The sequence below is a fragment of the Gopherus flavomarginatus genome, chromosome 21 (assembly GCF_025201925.1).
Source record: "Gopherus flavomarginatus isolate rGopFla2 chromosome 21, rGopFla2.mat.asm, whole genome shotgun sequence".
NCBI lineage: Eukaryota > Metazoa > Chordata > Testudines > Testudinidae > Gopherus > Gopherus flavomarginatus.
In genome coordinates this window covers 12,768,194-12,787,019 of record NC_066637.1, presented here as the reverse complement: position 1 = coordinate 12,787,019, position 18,826 = coordinate 12,768,194, and the positions used below count along the sequence as shown (strand labels likewise).

The 18,826-nt window shown below is 47.5% G+C and overlaps 1 protein-coding gene across 1 annotated transcript in view; it reads right to left on the bottom strand.

The window, feature by feature from the left end:
* LOC127038884 (uncharacterized) overlaps window positions 1–18,826 on the bottom strand; it is a 129,115-nt gene that overhangs the window by 69,414 nt on the left and 40,875 nt on the right. Inside the window, exon 10 of the mRNA XM_050931956.1 lies at window positions 6,855–6,945. Coding sequence (XP_050787913.1) covers window positions 6,855–6,945 — 91 coding nt within the window. The remainder of the gene's footprint in view (window positions 1–6,854; window positions 6,946–18,826) is intronic.

Below are 18,826 nucleotides of genomic sequence, written 5' to 3'. Positions count from 1 at the left end.
AACTTGTTAAAGAGATTTTTCCTAGATTTGGCCTGCCTCGATGGATGGAGTCTGACCAGGGAACACACTTCACCTCAAAAATTGTCCAGAATGTCTCGGATATCCTCCAGCTCAACTGGAAACTTCACACCCCTTGGAGGCCACAGGCCAGTGGAGTGGTAAAGCGCACTAATCAGACACTCAAAAGGCATCTAGCCAAGATATGTCAGGAAGCGTCTTTAAAGTGGCCTAATGCCCTACCTTTGGTTTTACTCCGCATTCGAGCTCTTCCTAAGGGTAGAACTGGTTTAAGCCCCTTCGAAATTATGTTTGGAAGGGCATGGCCTGTGAATGGTACCCCGATCCTGCTAGGGGAATGGGAGGCTGGGTGTGGATATTTGTCTCAGTATATGTGTTCTCTGTCTGCTGTTTTATGTTCTTTTTACAGGTACATTAAGGACTCTCAGCCACTCCCTTTGGATGCACCTGTCCATTCCCTACAGCCAGGTGACTTCGTCCTCGTCCGTACCTGGAAGGACGAACACCTCCTGGAACAGTGGGAAGGACTCTATCTCGTCTTACTGGTTTCCCACACGGCAGCTAAAGTAGAGGGACACAAAAACTGAATTCACTACTCCTGACTAAAAGCTTTACCTTCACCGCAGAATCCAGACACTAAGCAGTGGACGGTTCAGCCTACCGGAACCAGAAAATCGGAAAATTTGGGACTCAAGTTATTGTTTAAACGCAAATCACTCTAATTTGGCCATGTTTTTAATACTTGTATGGGTGTTTACTGTTTCTGGACAGCTGGCCCCTTTATCCTTCCGCTCCCCAGAAAATAACTGATGAGTCCTTTTAGCTGTCACAGCCTCTAATTCTTCCCACTTTTGTGTAGGGAGTGGTTACACTTTAGGGTCTGTATTTACTACTTGTTCTGTGGGGGTGGCTATGCCCTTGCAAGAAATTCACAAATATGCTAAACTTGCTGGTTTCAATATTAAATTGACAGCTGGGCATCTGTCTCGGTTTGGTTCTATCGCAAGTCCTAAGCCCTATACAAACCAGCATCGTCTTCAGATTAGGCTAATGGCCGTGTCCTCAAATGTTACTTCCTGTTTTACTATTGTAGGGGCACAGAAGGTTGATACTAATTTAACCAACCATGAGATGAATTCTTCTGTTTCCCCAATCCCGACTTCTTATTTTTTGCACACTTATACCTTCCCCGTGGGTGGTTTTTGCTCTGCGGACTAACCGCATTTTCCTATGTCCCAGCTAACAGTTCGGAAGGCCCTTGTTCTCTCGGACAATTAACCATGGGGGTTGTCCCTGGCCATGCTCTAGTTTTAAAGACACCTGGACCTATCCGAGCCCAGAGGGCTCGGCGTGGCCAGCCTCTGAATAAAACATGTGATTCTAAGGTAAACTTGGTGTCTAAATCTCAGGCCATAGCCCTTGCTACTTCATTGGTCGGAGTCCCAGGCCTGGCCTTAAATGCAAAGCTCCAGCTTGCTAAAGTGGCCTGTGCCCTTGCCAAGTTCATTAATCTAACTTCTACTTTAATCTCTGACTTGGCCTCGGAACTCACAGGGGTCCAAAAAAGGTACTCCAAAATCGCGCTGCAATAAATTACCTCCTCTTAAGGGCATAATCATGGCTGTGAGGAATTTAAGGGTCTCTGTTGCTTTAACCTTTCTGATCACAGCCAAAGCATTAAAAATAGACTGGCTAAGTTGCGTGACATTGTCACTCACATAACGCAAAATAGTGACAATAATTGGTGGGGTTCTTGGGGTTTTGGTAATTGGTTTGGGTGGCTTAAAAGCATTTTTACCTCCCTGCTAGTGGTAATAGCAATTGGTTTGCTCTTCTGCTGTGGTCTGCAAATAGGAGTGCCTTGTTGTAAAATCTGTCTTTCTGCCCTCCGTCAGCCAACAGAAATGTACCCCCTTAGGGCAGTCTCGCTGCCAACATCAGGTGGCTTGCCCTTTAATCTTATTCTAAGTAATGAATATGAGAAAACTCAACGAAAGGCCTTTGAGTATTCTCAAAGGGGGGATTGTTGGGGGGTGCAGTGCTCCAGGTAACTGGCAATATGGCGTGGGGTCAGAAGTTTACATTCTCAGGCCTACGACTGCCTTTCGAGCTAAACAATATGTTCCTTTAAAGTTAGCATGAGTACATGTAATCATTTATCATTTTCTTGTGTTCTTTTGTTTATGGTACAAAATGTAATCGATCAAAGGGGGGGGTCAGTAGTATGGGTTAAGGATATAGTTAATTAAAAAATCCGGTAGTTAATAAATTGTAAATAATGAATTGTAGCACCTGTAAACATCTTTGTAAACAAGTAAGGTATATAAGACATGGCAACGGATAGTGATGTGTGCATGATCTGAGATTTTATATCTCCTTGCACCTTATTTGACTCAAATAAAGATACTTGCTTCTCCACTCCGGTGTGGTCATTGGGGATACGCACACCGGGCAAACGAACCCCAACTGTTGCCCCCCTGCAACAAGAGTGAATAAATGAAGACTCGGCACAGCACTTCTCAAAGGTTGCCAACCACTGTAGTATAGTATCTATTTGTCCAGGGAATGTTCCTCTCTCTGATCCTTTTTTTAATGCTATTCTCCCCCTAGATTTCCCCCCGCTTTTCTCCTTTCTCTCCCTCTGCTCCTCTTTAACCCCCAGTCTTCCTTAAGCACAACACCAACCCAGCATCCTTCAGGTACAAATCAAATTTAACAACTCCAGATCTGCAGCTGCTATAAAAACGGTGAAGCCCCTTTGATGGTAACAAAGCTACACTGACATACTCCAGTTGAGGATCATAGACCTATCAGGTTAGAAGGGACCGCCAGGGTCTCAAGTCTAACCCCCTGCCCAGATGCAGGATTTGGATGGTGTAGACACAAAACAGATGTCTGTCCATCCATTTGAGTAGGTTCCAAACTGGGTAAAAGCAGCTTCCTCATCCCTAATTTCTTGTTTTACTGGAAGCAGTCTCCCTCTTCCTTATTTGTAAAGTCTCAGCTGGCCACACACAGGGGTGGCTCTCTCAGGAGCCCTGGCTAAGTCTTGACATCACATGGCTACAGCGCAGGATGTCCTGCTATTGACCCAATCCGACTTCATGCAAATGCTCGCAGTCAAGCACAATACCCCTGCGCGCTATCAGCCGAACGAATAAATGTCAAAAATTTCCTTTTGAGAAAAAAAAAAAAGAAAAACACTTTTACAAAGAGGGAAATGCCACCAAATGCCCCGCCCACTGAACTATTTTGGCCAATGGGGCTAGCTTCAGGCATTTCCAGGACTCGGTCTCTCTAAGCCATTTCCTGTTTCTGACCACAGGGCTTGTTATTCTTAATGAGTCATGGCTAACTTCGGAGCGGCCTGCTGCCGGTGCTGAAAACAAGCTGCCCACCTCCCTCTCCTCTGGAACACTTTCTAAACTGTTTTGACTCTGAAGAAAGCGACAGAGTTTCCCCGACGCTGTTTGCTATCTTTATGGCCTGCGATTGGATGCAAATCGAGCTTCACAGTTTTACTGGACAGTTTGAAACCCTGCAGCAGCAAATCCATGGGTCCGATTCTTGTGCAGTCACTCGCAGCAGTGCAAAGTGGGTGCAAAACACCAGCAAGTCACGATGGCAGCATTTTACACCTTCTGTCCACGTGCTCTGCACAGGCAGGGCCGGTGCAAGGATATTTTGTGCCCTAGGCGAAACTTCCACCTTGCACCCTCTGCCCCCACCCCTCCCCCCAGAGCATTGCTTATTATAAACTTTCAAAAAGGAATACTGCATAATGTGGCATTGTTCATTAGAATTAATACATATTCGGCTTGAAAATTTATTAAATTTCATTATTTAGCCTACATATTTAATGAAAATAATTGAATAACCTGACAGGGTGTGGGGCTGGCTGGCTCTGGGCAGGGCAGGGGATGCGAAGCTGGTTGGAGATGGGGTGTGGGGTTGGCTGGAGGCAGGAGGTGCGGGACTGGCTGCGTGCAGGGCAGGGGCTGCAGCAGGGGCTGGATGGAGACAGGTGGTGTGGGGCTGGCTATGTACAGGGCAAGAAGTGCAGCAGGGGCTGGCTGCATGCAGGGCAGGGAGTGAGAGGCTGGCTGCGTGCAGAGCAGGGGGTGTGGGGCTGGCTGCAGGCAGGGCAGGGGCTGCAGCAGGGGTTAGATGGAGACAGGTGGTGTGGGGCTGACTATGGACAGGGCAAGGAGTGCAGCAGGGGCTGGCTGCATGCAGGGCAGGGAGTGAGGGGCTGGCTGTGGGCAGGGCAGGGGGTGTGGGGTGGCTGGAGACAGGAGGTGTGGAGCTGGCTGTGGGCAGGGCAGGAGGTGTGGGGCTGGCTGCAGGCAGGGCAGGGGGTGCAGCAGGGGCTGGCTGCAGGCAGGGCAGGGGGTGCAGGGCTGGTTGAGGCAGGGAAAGGGTGCAGGGCTGGCTGCGGGCAGGGGGTGAGGGGCTGGCTGGATACAGGGGTGTGGGGCTGGCTAGAGACAGGGCAGGGGGTGTGAGGCTGACTGTGGGCAGGGCAGGGGGTGCAGCAGGGGCTGGCTGCGGGCAGGGCAGGGGGTGCAGGGCTGGCTGCGGGCAGGGGGTGAGGGGCTGGCTGGATACAGGGGTGTGGGGCTGGCTGGATACAGGGCAGGGGGTGTGAGGCTGGCTGTGGGCAGGGCAGGGGGTGCAGCAGGGGTGGCTGCGGGAAGGACAGAGGGTTCAGCTGCCATGGATGGAGCTGGAGCACAAAGAGCAGCTGCAGAAGGAAGAGCTGTTGGACAGAAGCTTCTGTGAGGAACCGGCTCTGTCCCATGGAGAGGTACCACTGCGGGATCTGCATTTTAAATAGCCGTGGGGACACCCCTGCAGCCCCTTGCCCTCTCAGCCTCCTGGGCACTGGCTCTCTGCAGCTCACTCCCTAGGGGCTCAGCCCTGCTCCTCTTGCCCCCAGTCCCTCATTAGGCCTGGGTGCCTGTAAAGCATGCAGCATATCTTTGTACTGTGTTAATGACTCCTGAACTGGTGGGGGCTATGTCTAATTGCTGCCACTATCTCCTTCTTTGCTGGGCAATTAGATGACAATTAACTTGGAATAGCCCAGAGGAGTCAGAGTAGAGAAGGAGGGAGGAAAGACCTTTAGGTTTCAGTTCTGTGCAAAGCCGGTTAACTTTTCTTTTCAGCTGCCTATAAACAAAGCTAGTAGAGAAAAGAGTTTCTTCCCCACATCCCCTCCCCTAAAAAATCAGTTATGATTTTAATGGATCCAGAAGCAAAATAATTCTGTAATCAGAAAGACAAGTTTCCTGCTTTCCCTTCCACAAAGATCTATTTCCAACCCAGGTAACTTATTATTTATTATCTGTAGTAACTATGTTCTCACGTTTGAATGATACACTGTAGTGGTGTCGGAGTTCTTTGGAAATCCCTCAGCTCTTTTGCGGTGTTGGGAGTGAATGCTACCCCCTTGGTTAATTACTTTTACCTTACTTCACGTGCCCATCTTTTGGTCATGAATTTTTGAAGTTAAATTAGATTTTCAAAACCCAGCTTTAAAATGATGCTCATGCCGACAATTGCAATTTAATTGTCCAAACGGGGAAATCGATGCCTTGAAATTATGGGATCTCATTTTAACATTGTATTAAAAATGTGGCATTATAAAGGGGAAATATTTTAAGAGGTTTCACCAGCATCCCCATTACTGTTACCCAGGATTCTGCTTCAAGCAGTAACACAGGAAGGAGAGGACAATGGACAGATTAGTGTTCAGTGGTACTTCAAACAAAAAGACATTTACTCTTAAAGTATCTCGTTGATGCCTAATTGATGATCTAATAGCATGCATCAAGTACATCAAAACGTCGCTGAATAAGCTTGTTAGCATTTCTAAGGGGGACACTGAACATTCCAAACAGTGATAAGTGGTGCCTGCGGGCGGTCCACCGGTGCCGCCCTGACCCAGGGGACCCCCTGGGCTGCCAGCTGCCGCCAGCAGCTCAGACTCCCTCTCTGTCCCAGCAGCAGCGGCTGCTCAACCATTTAAAAAAAAATTTGAGGGCGCTTTTTGGCACCCTCAAATCTCGGCGCCCTAGGCAACCGCCTAGTCCGCCTAAATGGTTGCACCGATTCTGTGCACAGGTGGACGTGACCACGCAAAGTGACTCAAATTCAGCAGGATGCAAATTAAGGACCCAATTCTGCAAGGCTCTGAGCACCTCCAATGAGGTGCTGAGTGTCTTATTGCTAGTGGTGCAGCTCCTTGCCAGACCAAGTCCACAGGACATGTTTACACCCTGGGGATGATATTGGCCTGGCTACTCCACTGTAGTTATGCTGACATAACCCCATAAGAGAGACACTGCCTACGCTGACGAAAGGGGTTGTTGCATCAGTGCAGGAACACCATCTCCCCCAAGGACAGCAGCTAGGTCAATGGAAGGATCCTTTTGTCAGCGTAGCTACCTCTATGGTGAGGGTTAGGTCTGCATAGCTGCAGGGTGTGGAGGGGGTGGATTTGTCACCCCCCCAAACCAATGTAGCTACGTTGACCTACACTTTAAGTGTAGACCAGCCTAAATGTCTGCAAGCCGCACTGACAAAACTGTCAATGCCTAAAAACAAGCAGGGGCTTATGCCCTTCATACTGTGGATCACTAGGACGTTTGAGGGGAGGGGATCTGGAGCCAGACCTGTTGCTCATTCATAAAACTGTGTACTGCACACTTGTGCAGGGAACAGAAAGAACCCACCACCACCACCACCACTGCACATTGCCTAGCACATTTGCACCAGTAAGATGTGCCGGAACATTTGCCTGTTAATTGTTCCCGAGTTACAAACATACTGACCTGAGGGACATTGGTAGCAGCAACGTTGGGAAGTTTCGTCATAGAGCCAGTTCTCTAGCACATTACAGGACTGAGGTGAGGTAATCAATGTCTAGAAAATCAAAGAGACCGAAGACAGCATTAAAGGTCAGTAGCAGAAGCAGCCGTGTTCAACGTACGGCACTTCATAATTATCCAATATGCACCCAGTCCAGAACACAGAAAAGCCCATCTTTGTGCAGCTCTTTTCTGTGAGTGAGTAGATGAGTTGAGTGTGGGAATGGGAAACTGCATTGCAACCCGTCCAGCGGCCATTTCAGTGCTCAAAAGTCTACAGTGACAAATGCGACTGCAGTACTGTCCTAGAATGACCCCCTCTCCCCCTAAACCAGGTCTTTGGAATAACTAGACTCCCTAAGGAATCCATATCAGGTTTTAGACCTGGTGTACGCTAGATTGTGGGTCACAGTCAGGACTATGTAGATCTCTAATCAGAATGGACGTGATAAATAAAACAAACATTTTACATTAATAGTCAGTTTTATGCATAATTTCCAGGCATCTGGTGACCTGGGCCACTCACAACAGGTGCATGCCATTCTTCTCAAGGCTCCTTGAAACTACCTTTTTACAGCTCTGCCATTTTGTTAAGCTCCTGCTGGGTCCAGCAGTCTCCTATCCCATATATCAGTGTAGGAAATATATATCTTTGTTCAGATATTTAATTGGATATAATCTAACTCAAAGACCTGGTTGCGATTCAGTTGTTTGGCTGGTAACACGGGGACAGAGCCTGCACTGACAGCTGTGGCAGTTTGGCCCAGGGAGAGAGCCTGCAAACTCTTACTCCCACGCCCCGTCCCACTGTCTTTAGTGAAGTTTCTCTTGTGCATAAAAGGTTTTCAGGAGCACCCTCTGCTCTGACCTTAGATAAAAAGGCTCAGGTCTCAAGAAGCAAATAAGCCAGAAGGCACCTCTCTTCAGTGGCATCAGCACCTTGCTGAGAGCAATTTGAAGCACGTGCTGGGAAATTTCACTGCTACAAGTTTTCTGATGAGATCGTTGAACTTGGCATTCTCCCATTCAACCTCCCTCCTCCTTCATTCTCTGAATTCCATTGTGAGCAACTGGTGGAAAGTATAAAATCATCTGAAACAGCAACTTGTCTCAGAAAGAGATGGAACTAGGAGATCCACCACAGACCGTGCCTCTCAGTGGCGCTTCGACAGGTAACAAGGACCTCAGGAAATCCACAGCAGATCAACAGGAGGGATAGCTCAGCGGTTTGAGCATTGGTCCGCTAAACCCAGGGTTGTGAGCACAATCCTTGAGGGAGCCATTGGCGGGTGTGGGGGGAGGGAATCTGTCTAGGGATTGGCCCTGCTTTGATCAGGGGGTTGGACTAGATGACCTCCTGAGGTCCCTTCCAACCCTGATATTCTATGATTTCTATGATCCCCTTGTCTTCTGTGGGAGAATTTCCCCCAGTCCTTTGGCATAACACTGGGGTTGGCAACCAACAGCACATATGCCAAAGGTCCCACTCAGCACTCGTCACCGCTCTGGGGCTCCCGCTGCTGGCCCCTTGCCAGTTGGGGTCCCACTCAGCACCCGCTGCCAGCCTCGGGGAAGGAAACCCAGGCTGGCAGCAGGCTGAGACCAGGGCTGGCAGGAGCCGGCAGCCAAACCCTAGAGCAGCGGCAGGCTGAGTAGCTCAGCCCGTTGCCGCTCAGGGGTTCCCACTGCTGGCCCCTTGCCAGCCAGGGTCCCACCGCCAGCCCCTCTCATTGCCCGCTGCTGGCCTGGGGGAAGGAACCCCAGGCTGGCAGCAGGCTGTGACCCCAGCTGGCAGGAGCCAGCAGCCAAAACCCCAGAGCGGTGGAGGGCTGAACAGCTCAGCCCACTGCCGCTCTGGGTTTTCCACCACCGGCTCCTGCCAGCTGGGGTCTCTGCCTGTTGCCAGCCTGGGAGAAGGAACCCCAGGCCAGCAGCAGGTGCCGCGTGGGACTGGCAGCGAGACCCCGGCTGGCAAGTGGGAACCCCAACCCACCCCGCATGCCATCAAATAAAAAATCGGCTCGTGTGCCACCTTTGGCACATGTGCCATAGGTTGCCGACCCCTGTTCTAGAGACAGTAATACAGCCAAGGACCCTGACACTTCAGATGGACTCAAGAGGCTGTCTGAGGTCACAGAATGAGGAAGAGGGCTCTCCTTGCCTCTCCTGAGGAAGCACCTTAGCTAGCTTCTAAGACTAATTTAAGCAGCAGGAGGTGATGTTATTAAATCAGTCGTTTAGAGGGGAAGGTACCTCCAGGGCTGCCCAGAGGGGGAACAAGTGGGGCAATTTGCCCTGGGCCCCATAGGGGCCCCATGAGCCCAGGCCCAGCAGCGGTCCGGGTCTTCGGCGGCATTTCGGTGGCGGGGGACCCTTCAGTGCTGCCGAAGATGTGGAGCAACTGAAGGGCCCCCCCGCTGCCGAAATGTCCCACGAGCCCTGGCCAGGTGGTGGTCCGGGTCTTCGGTGACATTTTGGCAGCGGGGGGCCCTTCAGTCGCTCCGGGTCTTCGGCGGCATTTCGGCGGCAGGGGGCCCTTCAGTGCTGCCAAAGACGCGGAGTGACTGAAGGGCCCTCCCCCGCCGAAATGCCACCAAAGAACCGGACTGCCGCTGGATGAGTACAAGTGCTGCAGCTCCCCCGATTTGCCCCAGGCCCCCTGAATCCTCTAGCTGGCCCTGGGTCCCTCGGGGTCACCCTAGACTGTTTCAACTAAGACATTGTACTGTGCAGGGGATTAGAACTAAGTCCAGTTTTTCTACCCAGTTTTAAAAAGATACATTTAAAAAACCACAGTCAGTGGCCATATCCAAGTCCCGCCAGGCCAGCTTTTCTGTAAGTTCTCTGGAAAGTCACTGACAAGGGCCGCGCTTCCTTCCTGGCTCTCCGATGAGATCTGACTTTGGGCTGTAAGGGATGTTTAGTATCAGATCAAGTTGAGCAATGTGACTTTAAATGATTGATGCAACACTCAGCTTCTTCCACTGAATCTTCTGGAAAAAAACATAGACGCTTTTCATCATTTAATTAAATGAGTGGGTTTTTACAAAGTTTAAAATATTGAACATACAGGCCCAGATTTGGCTCATAGTTACTATTGCATAAATCTGGAGTATGGACTTATTCCAGATTTGACTGAAAGCAGCATCTGGCCCACTGCCTAATAACAACTGTGATAAATTATTGCACGTCTGCAAACAAATGTGACTCAGTTACTTAATACCTCATTTTCCCACAAGAGGGCAGCTGCCTGTCAGTTTAAGCTTATTCACTGTCTGAAATCCACTTTTCTGATTGATCTGCTGCCAAGGGCAGGTCTGAAACTGACACAGCATAGTAACACACTACCCACCCACCATTACCGCTCTGCGGCCAGCACAGTAGCGTTGCTGCCTTGTGATCCTCTACGCAAAATCCCAAAGTGCTCTGAGTTCGTAGAAAACTTTATAAAATAGTTCCTTAAAATCAAGGCACGGTTTCTCTACCATGGAATGGCTCTTTCTGCTGACCCAGCCTTCCTATTTCTTGGCCATCCACCAAGCATCACGGAGGGTTTGTCACTTATGCTGTGTCATGAGCATGAACTTTCCTCCTCAAGCTCTTTCCACTGTCCTCTTGGTGGCAGCAGACATTTCATTTTTGACTCAGACCTTTGTTGGCCTCCCCTTTTCATTCCTTCAGCTATTAGTTCCTACTTCAACCAGTCAACGGTAGCGCGAGTTCTGTTATCATAGAAACTTGGGCCTGGTCTAACCTGGGGGAGCGGGGCAGGGGGAAATCGATATAAGATATGTAACATCAACAATAGCGTCGCTGATGCTGACGTATCTTAGATTGACTGACTTCCAGTCCTCACGGCACAGGATCAATGGCTATGGCTCTCCCGTCGACTCCGCTTCTCACCCTGATGGAGTTCCAGAGTCAATGGCAGAGCATTTGGGAACTGATTTATTGCATCTAGCCAAGATGCGATAAATCAATCCCCGATAGATTAATCGCTACCCGCCGATCTGGCAGGTAATGTGGACATACCCATAGAATATCAGAGTCGGAAGGGACCTCAGGAGGTCAGCTAGTCCAACCCCCTGCTCGGAGCAGAACCAATCCCCAGACAGATTTTTGCCCCAGATCCCTAAATAGCCCCCTCAAGGATTGAACTCACAACCCTGGGTTTAGCAGGCCAATGCTCAAAGCACTGAGCTATCCCTCCCTCTGTGTTAGGTGTGATGAACGGAACAACGACCCCTGAGAAGTGACTCCTGTGGCACGAGCACTGGCCATGCAGTTTGCCCCACATCCCCAGTCCCCTTAGTAGCAGCAAGCCATTTATGCTTGATCAAGGCAGAAAATGAATGATATAAGCAAAACTGGAAGCAGAGGAACGATGTAGGCTTCACTTCTTTAACATGTATCAGGTTTTCTATAACCTCGGTTTCAGAATTTCACACTTCTGATGTCAAAAACATACAGTGACAACCACAAGGTTGTGTGGGACGAAGGCAAGTGTGTGTCCAAAACCGACTGGCGGGCCTCGGAGCGAGTGGCGTGAAGGCGTTTCGGGTTGAGAGCGGCATGTTAAAAATGACAAAGCCAGCTGGGTATATGTGTGAACTGCATGCTTGGGGAAGATGGGGGTCAGAGTTACACATGGCAAAGTGAGTCTACAGGCAGCAAGGATGGTATAATTTACACCTTCTTCTGGCCTCTCGGTTTGCTGATGTATAAGAGGGTCTCACTATAAACTGATGTAACACACTCAGGGACAGAAGGTGTGAATTACCTCATTTTAGCTGCCTTTAACTAGGCGTACCCATGTGTCACTTTCAACCCCCCCACGCATTTGCTCTGATTACAGCCCTGGATCTACATTAAAGGGTTGGTTGGTTTGATTTTTCTTCCTTTTTGAAATGAGTTCAGTGTTTTCAACCAAGGTGAGTGGCCTAGAAATAAACCTCAGTGCTTTGAGAGATCAGAAGAGAGACGGATCACAGAGAACAGACAATGAAGTTAAATTACTTTGCCTAACCAGTTTAAAAGGGAAGTGATTCTCTGGGGAATCCAAAAAGAGCAGAGGAGGCAGGATCCAAGGTGCTGGTAGCAATGATCTTTCGAGGTTAGTGATACTCAGATCTCAGTGGTTCAGGAGTCAAATTAGCAATCAGCATTACCCCAAAGAGCCACAGCTGTGTTCATCTATTGTTTCATTTACTATATTATGATTCATACTTAAACACTATGACGGGAAATTAAATAACTAACTACCGGTATTATTTTCCCAGCAAAATGACTGACCAAGTATTATTTTATCAACGACAATCGGTTAACATAGTAAACGCATCCTGACTGGTTAATAATTAAATCACACAGTGTTTTAATATCACGGGCGGCAAAAAGTCGCAGGAGACACAGAAAAGAGCTGCTTGCAGATCGCGAGCCTCAGTCTGAGTATCACTGTTCTAGGTTTTAAAGCCCAAGCCCCTTGGTCAGTATAATTTGAAACATGGTACAGAAACCTACTGAGGCACTGCTATTTCTGCCAGAGGGACAGAGCAAAGATTTCTTGGTGCTAACAGCCCTAGATATTAAACCAATGTCTCTAATCGACTCAGACATTTCCAAAGCTGTAGACTGAAGGCACTGGCTCCTCAAATGAAATCAAGGCCAGTGTTTAAACTTCTGCCTTCCAAGCAAAAATAGAAGCCAGTCGTCCGTCAACATCAATGGAAAGTGCAGTCCCATATCAGAGGGCAGAATTCATCATACCTGATTTCTTAAGCCACCCTCAGCCCTCCAAGTGCCACTCTCAGACCCTGTTCTGAAGCAATTCTAGCACAAGTGCTGCCTTTAGGTTACATTTCCACAAAGGCCTGTCACAATTTTTCCATCAAGACTTATTTTGTGCCGAAAATTGAGTTTTCAACTGAACTAAAATGTTCATAGAAAGTGACTGATTTCCTCAAAAACGTTTGATTTTTTTTTATTGTCAAATAACTAAAAACCAAAAAGTAGCTGGCAAAAAAAAATAGTTTTTTGAGGAAAAGTCAAAATTCTCCACACACAAAAATTGATGAAGATGATTTTTTTTCCATTTGTCGTCAAAATTTTCTTCAGAGAAAGAAACAATTCCAGTCAGCTCTATTTTTTACTATCCTTTCATAGGAACGTATGCATGAGAGAAAGGTAACATGATACAGGTGGGCAAATTCATATCCTCTCTGCAGCTCAGAAAATGCTAGTTAAGGAGCCACCTTTCTGGCTTTTCTCATCCAATCAGTTTTTAGAGATCATGGGTGTGTTTGGGCAGAAAGATAAGTTTCAGGTTAACAATAATATTTTGCTCTCACACCATACTTCTCACCTGTGGATCTCAAAGCATTTTACTTGGGTGTTTTAGCATTATTACCCTCATTTTATAAGGGGGGAAACTGAGGCACAGAGAGGCAAACAAGCCAATGACAGAGCCAGGTGTAGAACCCAGATTTCCCGATTCCCAGCCCCTTGGCCTGCCCACTGCATCACTGTGCCTATTAGAGAGCATCATGGAGGGTAGTGCTGAGAATTCTATCTTTTCATTTTTTTTAATGGGGGTTAGGCTAAATCAAAATTCTAGTACCCATATAATTAACTGATATTTCATGTGCTTTCTTGATTTGACTATTATATTGGACCATTGTCCATTATATGCAAATAGCCAAAATGTATGTGATTTCCCACATTCCAAGGTGGGTTTTCTGGAGACTACCCCCTGGTACTTCTTTTTCCCCCCTTTATCCTGAGCGCCATGTAGCAGCCCCTCGCTTTCTGATTAAGGAAGGCTAGACATTGCTTCTGCAGGATCCCTCCAGCACAGTCTGGTGGGACCACAAGACATTTTCTTGCATAATGTCCACTCCTCCTCTGACACCCTGGGATGGAATGTCTCATGCCAGACCCTGAATCATGTAATGTTTGCAATGCAGATTGAGAAAGACTATTTTAAAAACAGCAGAGATATTTCCAAGGGCTGACTGTAGGCTTCCATGGAACCACAAAAAAAAGATTATGAAAGCAGTTTTGAGTGACTTCTCAGGAAAATAACTTTGTCAGAGGCCATCTCTGTTTTCACTGGCAAGCATGAGTGTTTTGCTTAAATACTGCAGTCAAAATGTGGGGTGAAGAGGAATCCCTGACCAGATAATGAGCAAGGGGGAGGGATAGCTCAGTGGTTTGAGCATTGGCCTGCTAAACTCAGGGTTATAAATTCAGTCCTTGAGGGGGCCATTTAGGCAACTGGGGTAAAAATCTGTCTGGGGATTGGACTAGCTGACCCTCCTGAGGTCCCTTCCAATCCTGATAGTCTACTTAAATAAATATAGCAGATTCTCCTGCTTAGCAAAAAGAATGCCCAAACTATACCGACCCATAAGAAACAACCTTTCTTTAGGAAAATAACCAAAAAGTACAAATGCAAAACAAGATTAAAATCAAAGAGTTAAACCAAGGTTTCCTGTTTCCTTATTTAAATTATGATAAAAAAGAGTGATTTAAATCAATCCACCCTCTTGGTCCTATCACTTTGTGACCATAGGTCAGTAAATTAAGAGCTCTGTGACTCAGTTTAACCATTAGAAAAGAAGTCTCTTATTATTTTTGTCTGCATGGTGGCAATTCCTTCCTCCAGGGGCTGTGGAAAGGATTCATTATTTAGTGTTTGTTCAGCGTTTTGAAGATAAAAAGCATTGCATATGTGTTAAAGCTTACAATATCAGAGCATGGCACATGTTGCACGTACAGCCAAAATACCCATTACAAAATTATTTTATCCCCGTACACGTTTCTGGCCTTCTTACGGATCATGTGAAGCCAACTCCTCCCCTGGCACAGAGGGCAATCTCCTGAAAACACAGCTGCACTGTGCCGATACATGCAGTGCTCCGTGACAGCTAAAAAGGACCTCTTCTCTCCACTCCGTGAAGAGCAGATTGCTTGGTTCCACCAAGCCTTGATCAAGTTTCGACAGTGGAGCTGGAGATGCTTGGGTCTTGTCTGCACTGGCAGTTAAACTTTTCAGCGCCAGTGCAGGGGGAACATCCACTGTAAGCAATAGGTCAATTTCCTAAAACAGACAGGACCTTTGTCCAGGGAAGCTGTTTTAGCAACTTGCCAGGAAAAATCCCCATATCTAAGCCCAACCTGCTAAAGGGGTACCACTATGGTATCCTTAGCCAAAGATACCAGGGGCTAAGGTAATGAATTCACGGCGTTGGGACTGTCTGGCAGCGGATTGTATCACTCCGCCCTGTCTATGTGAGGAAAATTCTGAGAAAATTTCCCATCAGTAGCAGTGACATTGATAGCCCTGGACACACCGTGTCACTTAGAACTGGCCTGAGCTAGGTTACGTGAGATGTGTTGACAGCGGTCGCAGCCACAGGAGCCTTGTCTGCTTTCCCTAAGACCTGTTCACTGGGAACCAACAGTGGTATTTTTTTTTCTTTTAAATTTCCCCTAATGTGAGCTAGGCCCTAGAAAGCTTAATGATCATCTTCCAGAGGGGAGGGAATCACAGGTGATCATTCACATACAAGCTAAGTTTGTCCAAGGTTTGTACAAGGACTAAACAAAAATAATTCCTGTTGGGGGAAGAGTGATCGACTGTGCAAACGAATACCCTATTTACACAAGTTTCTAATGCATCCATTGCAGGTAGGATCTCAACACAAATAACAATCCCTAATGTCCTTATAGGTGTTAAAAGGTCCAAACATGGGGCAAAACATGCATCTTGTAAAATAGTAAGAAACTTAGGAAATGCAGTACAGGGCCGGCTTCATGAAGGGTGGGGCCCGATTTGAATACCCAATGGCGGTCTGGGATTTCCACGGCACTTCGGCAGTGGGAGGTCCACTCCAGATCTTCCATGGCACTGAAGGACCTCCCGCCGCCGAAATGCTGCCGAAGACCCAAAGCGGACCCCCCTGCCGCCGAAATACTGCCAAAGCCCCAGAGCAGACCTCCTCCCACCGCCAAAATGCCACTGAAAACCAGGAGCAGAGCCCTCTGCTGCTGAAATGCCAACAAAGCGGATTCCCGCCCGCTCCCGCTGCCAGGTGAGTTAAAAAAATGTAAAAGATGCCTAAGGCGCGGGGCCCTCTTAGGAGTGGGCGCAGGGCTCTCTTAGGCTTGGGGCCCGATTCCAGGGAATCGGGGGAATCAGCTTAAAGCCAGCCCTGATGCAGTAGATCTAATATACTTGGACTGCAGCAAAGCATGACATGGTAGCACATAGGAAATGTAGCTAAATGAGAGAAGATGGGGATTAGTAAAGGAACGGCAAGGTGGTCAAGAAACCGGCTAAACGGGAGAAGACGGTTGTGCTGAAAGGTGAATTCCCAGCCGGAAGGGAGGTTACTAGTGGAGTTCCTCATGAGCTAGTCTTGGGACCAATTTTATTCAGTACTTTTATTAATGACCTTGGCACAACAAGTAGAAACGTGCTTGTGAAATTTGCTGATGATGCAGAGGAGGAGTGGAATATTACACAAGAAGATCTGAATGAGCTTGAAGACTGGTGTGACAGAAATGGAATACAATTCAACAGTTCAATGGGTAAGGTCATGGTCTAACCAGAAGAATTTCCGCTATACGCTATGGGCTCATCAGTTGGGAGTGAGAGGGAGAGAGACCAACCTGTGTGCATGCGTTGACCACAGGATGGCTATGAGCCATCAATGTGATGCAGCTATGAAACAGCCTAGGTTTGCGTTTGCGGTTATCAGACAAGGCATTTCTAGCAGAGATAGGGACGTATTAGTGCCACTGTACTAGGTACTGGTAGGACCTCATATGGAAACCTGTATAATTCTGGCCACCCATGTTCAAGAAAGAGGAGTTCAAGCTGGAACAAATGCAGAGAAGAGCTACTAGGATGATCAAGGGAATGGAGGGCATCTCTTTTGAGAGGAGACTGGAAAAGCTTGATGGGTTTAGCTTAGCACAATGAAGACTGAGAGGGGATCTGATTGCCCTCTAGAACGACATCAGATGGTAAACACCAGGGACAGTGAAGCTATTTAAGCTAAAGGACAATGTTGGCACAAGAACAAATGGAGATAAACTGGCCATGAAAAAATTCAAGCTGGAAAGTAGAAGGTTTCTAATCATCAGAGGACTAAGTCTGTTAACAGCCGCCCAACAGAAGTTGTGGGGGCAAGAAACTTAATTAGTTTTAAGAGCAAGCTGAACAAATTGATGACTGGGATTGTATGATGGGGCGGTTTGTGATGGTGGCTGACAAGGCTCGGGAGCCCTGAGGGTCCCTTCTGGTTCATGTCAGATGTCCCTAAGATCTCATGTTTCAGGGCTGCAGTCAGTCACCTCTAGGTTCACTGGGAGTCTCTCAATCAATTCCTTGCCCTTGCAGGGGTCTCAGGCATTGGTGCACTCCTATTCTCTGCTTAACGTATAATAGTTCAGTCTCCTGTGGGCTGAAATACTTTGGTCTATTTCATTGCTGGGTTTAATGCACAGGGGCTGGGTGGTGTTGAAGGCTTGTGATATACAGGAGGTTGGATTGGATGATCTGATCATCCCTTGTGGTTTATGACTTGGCAGGGTAGGATAGGAGGATTTAATTACAGCACAGCAGAAGGCAGATGATCTAGAAAGCGTGGACAAGTCACACCATTGCTCTGTGCCTCAGTTTCCCCATCTGCAATGGGCACACTGGTAATGACACTGACTTCCTTTACAAGGCATTTTGAGACCAACAGATGAAAATAACTTTATAAGGACTAGTTATGATCACAGAAAGGAAAAAGGGCCCTTTGCCAGTTACTCTTTCTGGAGATACGTTGGTCCTTCTCTCATTCCCCCTTCCCCCCCTCCCAGCCTCACCAAGCCTGCTGAGGAGGAGGATTTCCCCATTTGTTATATTGTCCTTAAGATTTTATAAACAAGTCTCACAATGAGTGTGGGAACCATCAAATGCAGATTCTGTTCTGAGATGGGTTTCATCCAGTCCTGACTCATTGTTATTAATATCACTAATAACTGATTATTTCAGAGCGGAGATGGTCTCATTCAATAAAGACGCTTTGTTAGCAAAAAACTCAAGGTAAAGATTTGACTTAGCTGGCCCCATTGCTCATATTTAGCTCTTGAAATGAAGCGAATGGGGTGGAGAGGGAAGGGAAATCGAAGATGTCAACCAAACTCTATAAACCTCAAAACTATCGCCTTCTTGCAAAGCAGCTTGCCAGGGGACCTACCCGTCAGACACTCCTGTTACTCTAGAACCTCTGTTCAGGGGACCCCTAAAAAGAAAGCGAAGACAGCAAAAACATTCCAGGGAACCACTCCACCTCTCACCCAGCTTGGATCATTCATTCTTCATGGACCCTATGATCTTAATAATAATTAATATATGGAGATATACCTATCTCATAGAACTGGAAGGGACCCCGAAACTTAATAATAATTAATATATGGAGATATACCTATCTCATAGAACTGGAAGGGACCCCGAAAGGTCATCAAGTCCAGCCCACTGCCTTCACTAGCAGGACCAAGTACTGACTTTGCCCCAGATCCCTCAGTGGCCCCCTGCAAGGATTGAACTCACAACCCTGGGTTTAGCAGCCTAATGCTCAATCCACTGAGCTATCCCTCCCTTGCAGGTGTTGAGAGTTGATACGTCAGCTGGAGAAGATTCACTTCGTAAGTTTTATCCCTTGTTTCTTATGTCATAAAGTACAACCTCTGCATGAGAACTTTCACTTCTGCCCCACTCCGTCTCTTCTCTTCTGTTAATATCTAGACATATTTAAGAGTGCCGTGTAATATAATTGGCATGCATTTTCAACACTGCACGTGGGTTGGCTTTATCGAGGAAACCTCTTGTGAGCTTCAAAAGTCAAATTCAGCTGCTTCCCTCATCTGTGAAAGGTACGGAATGA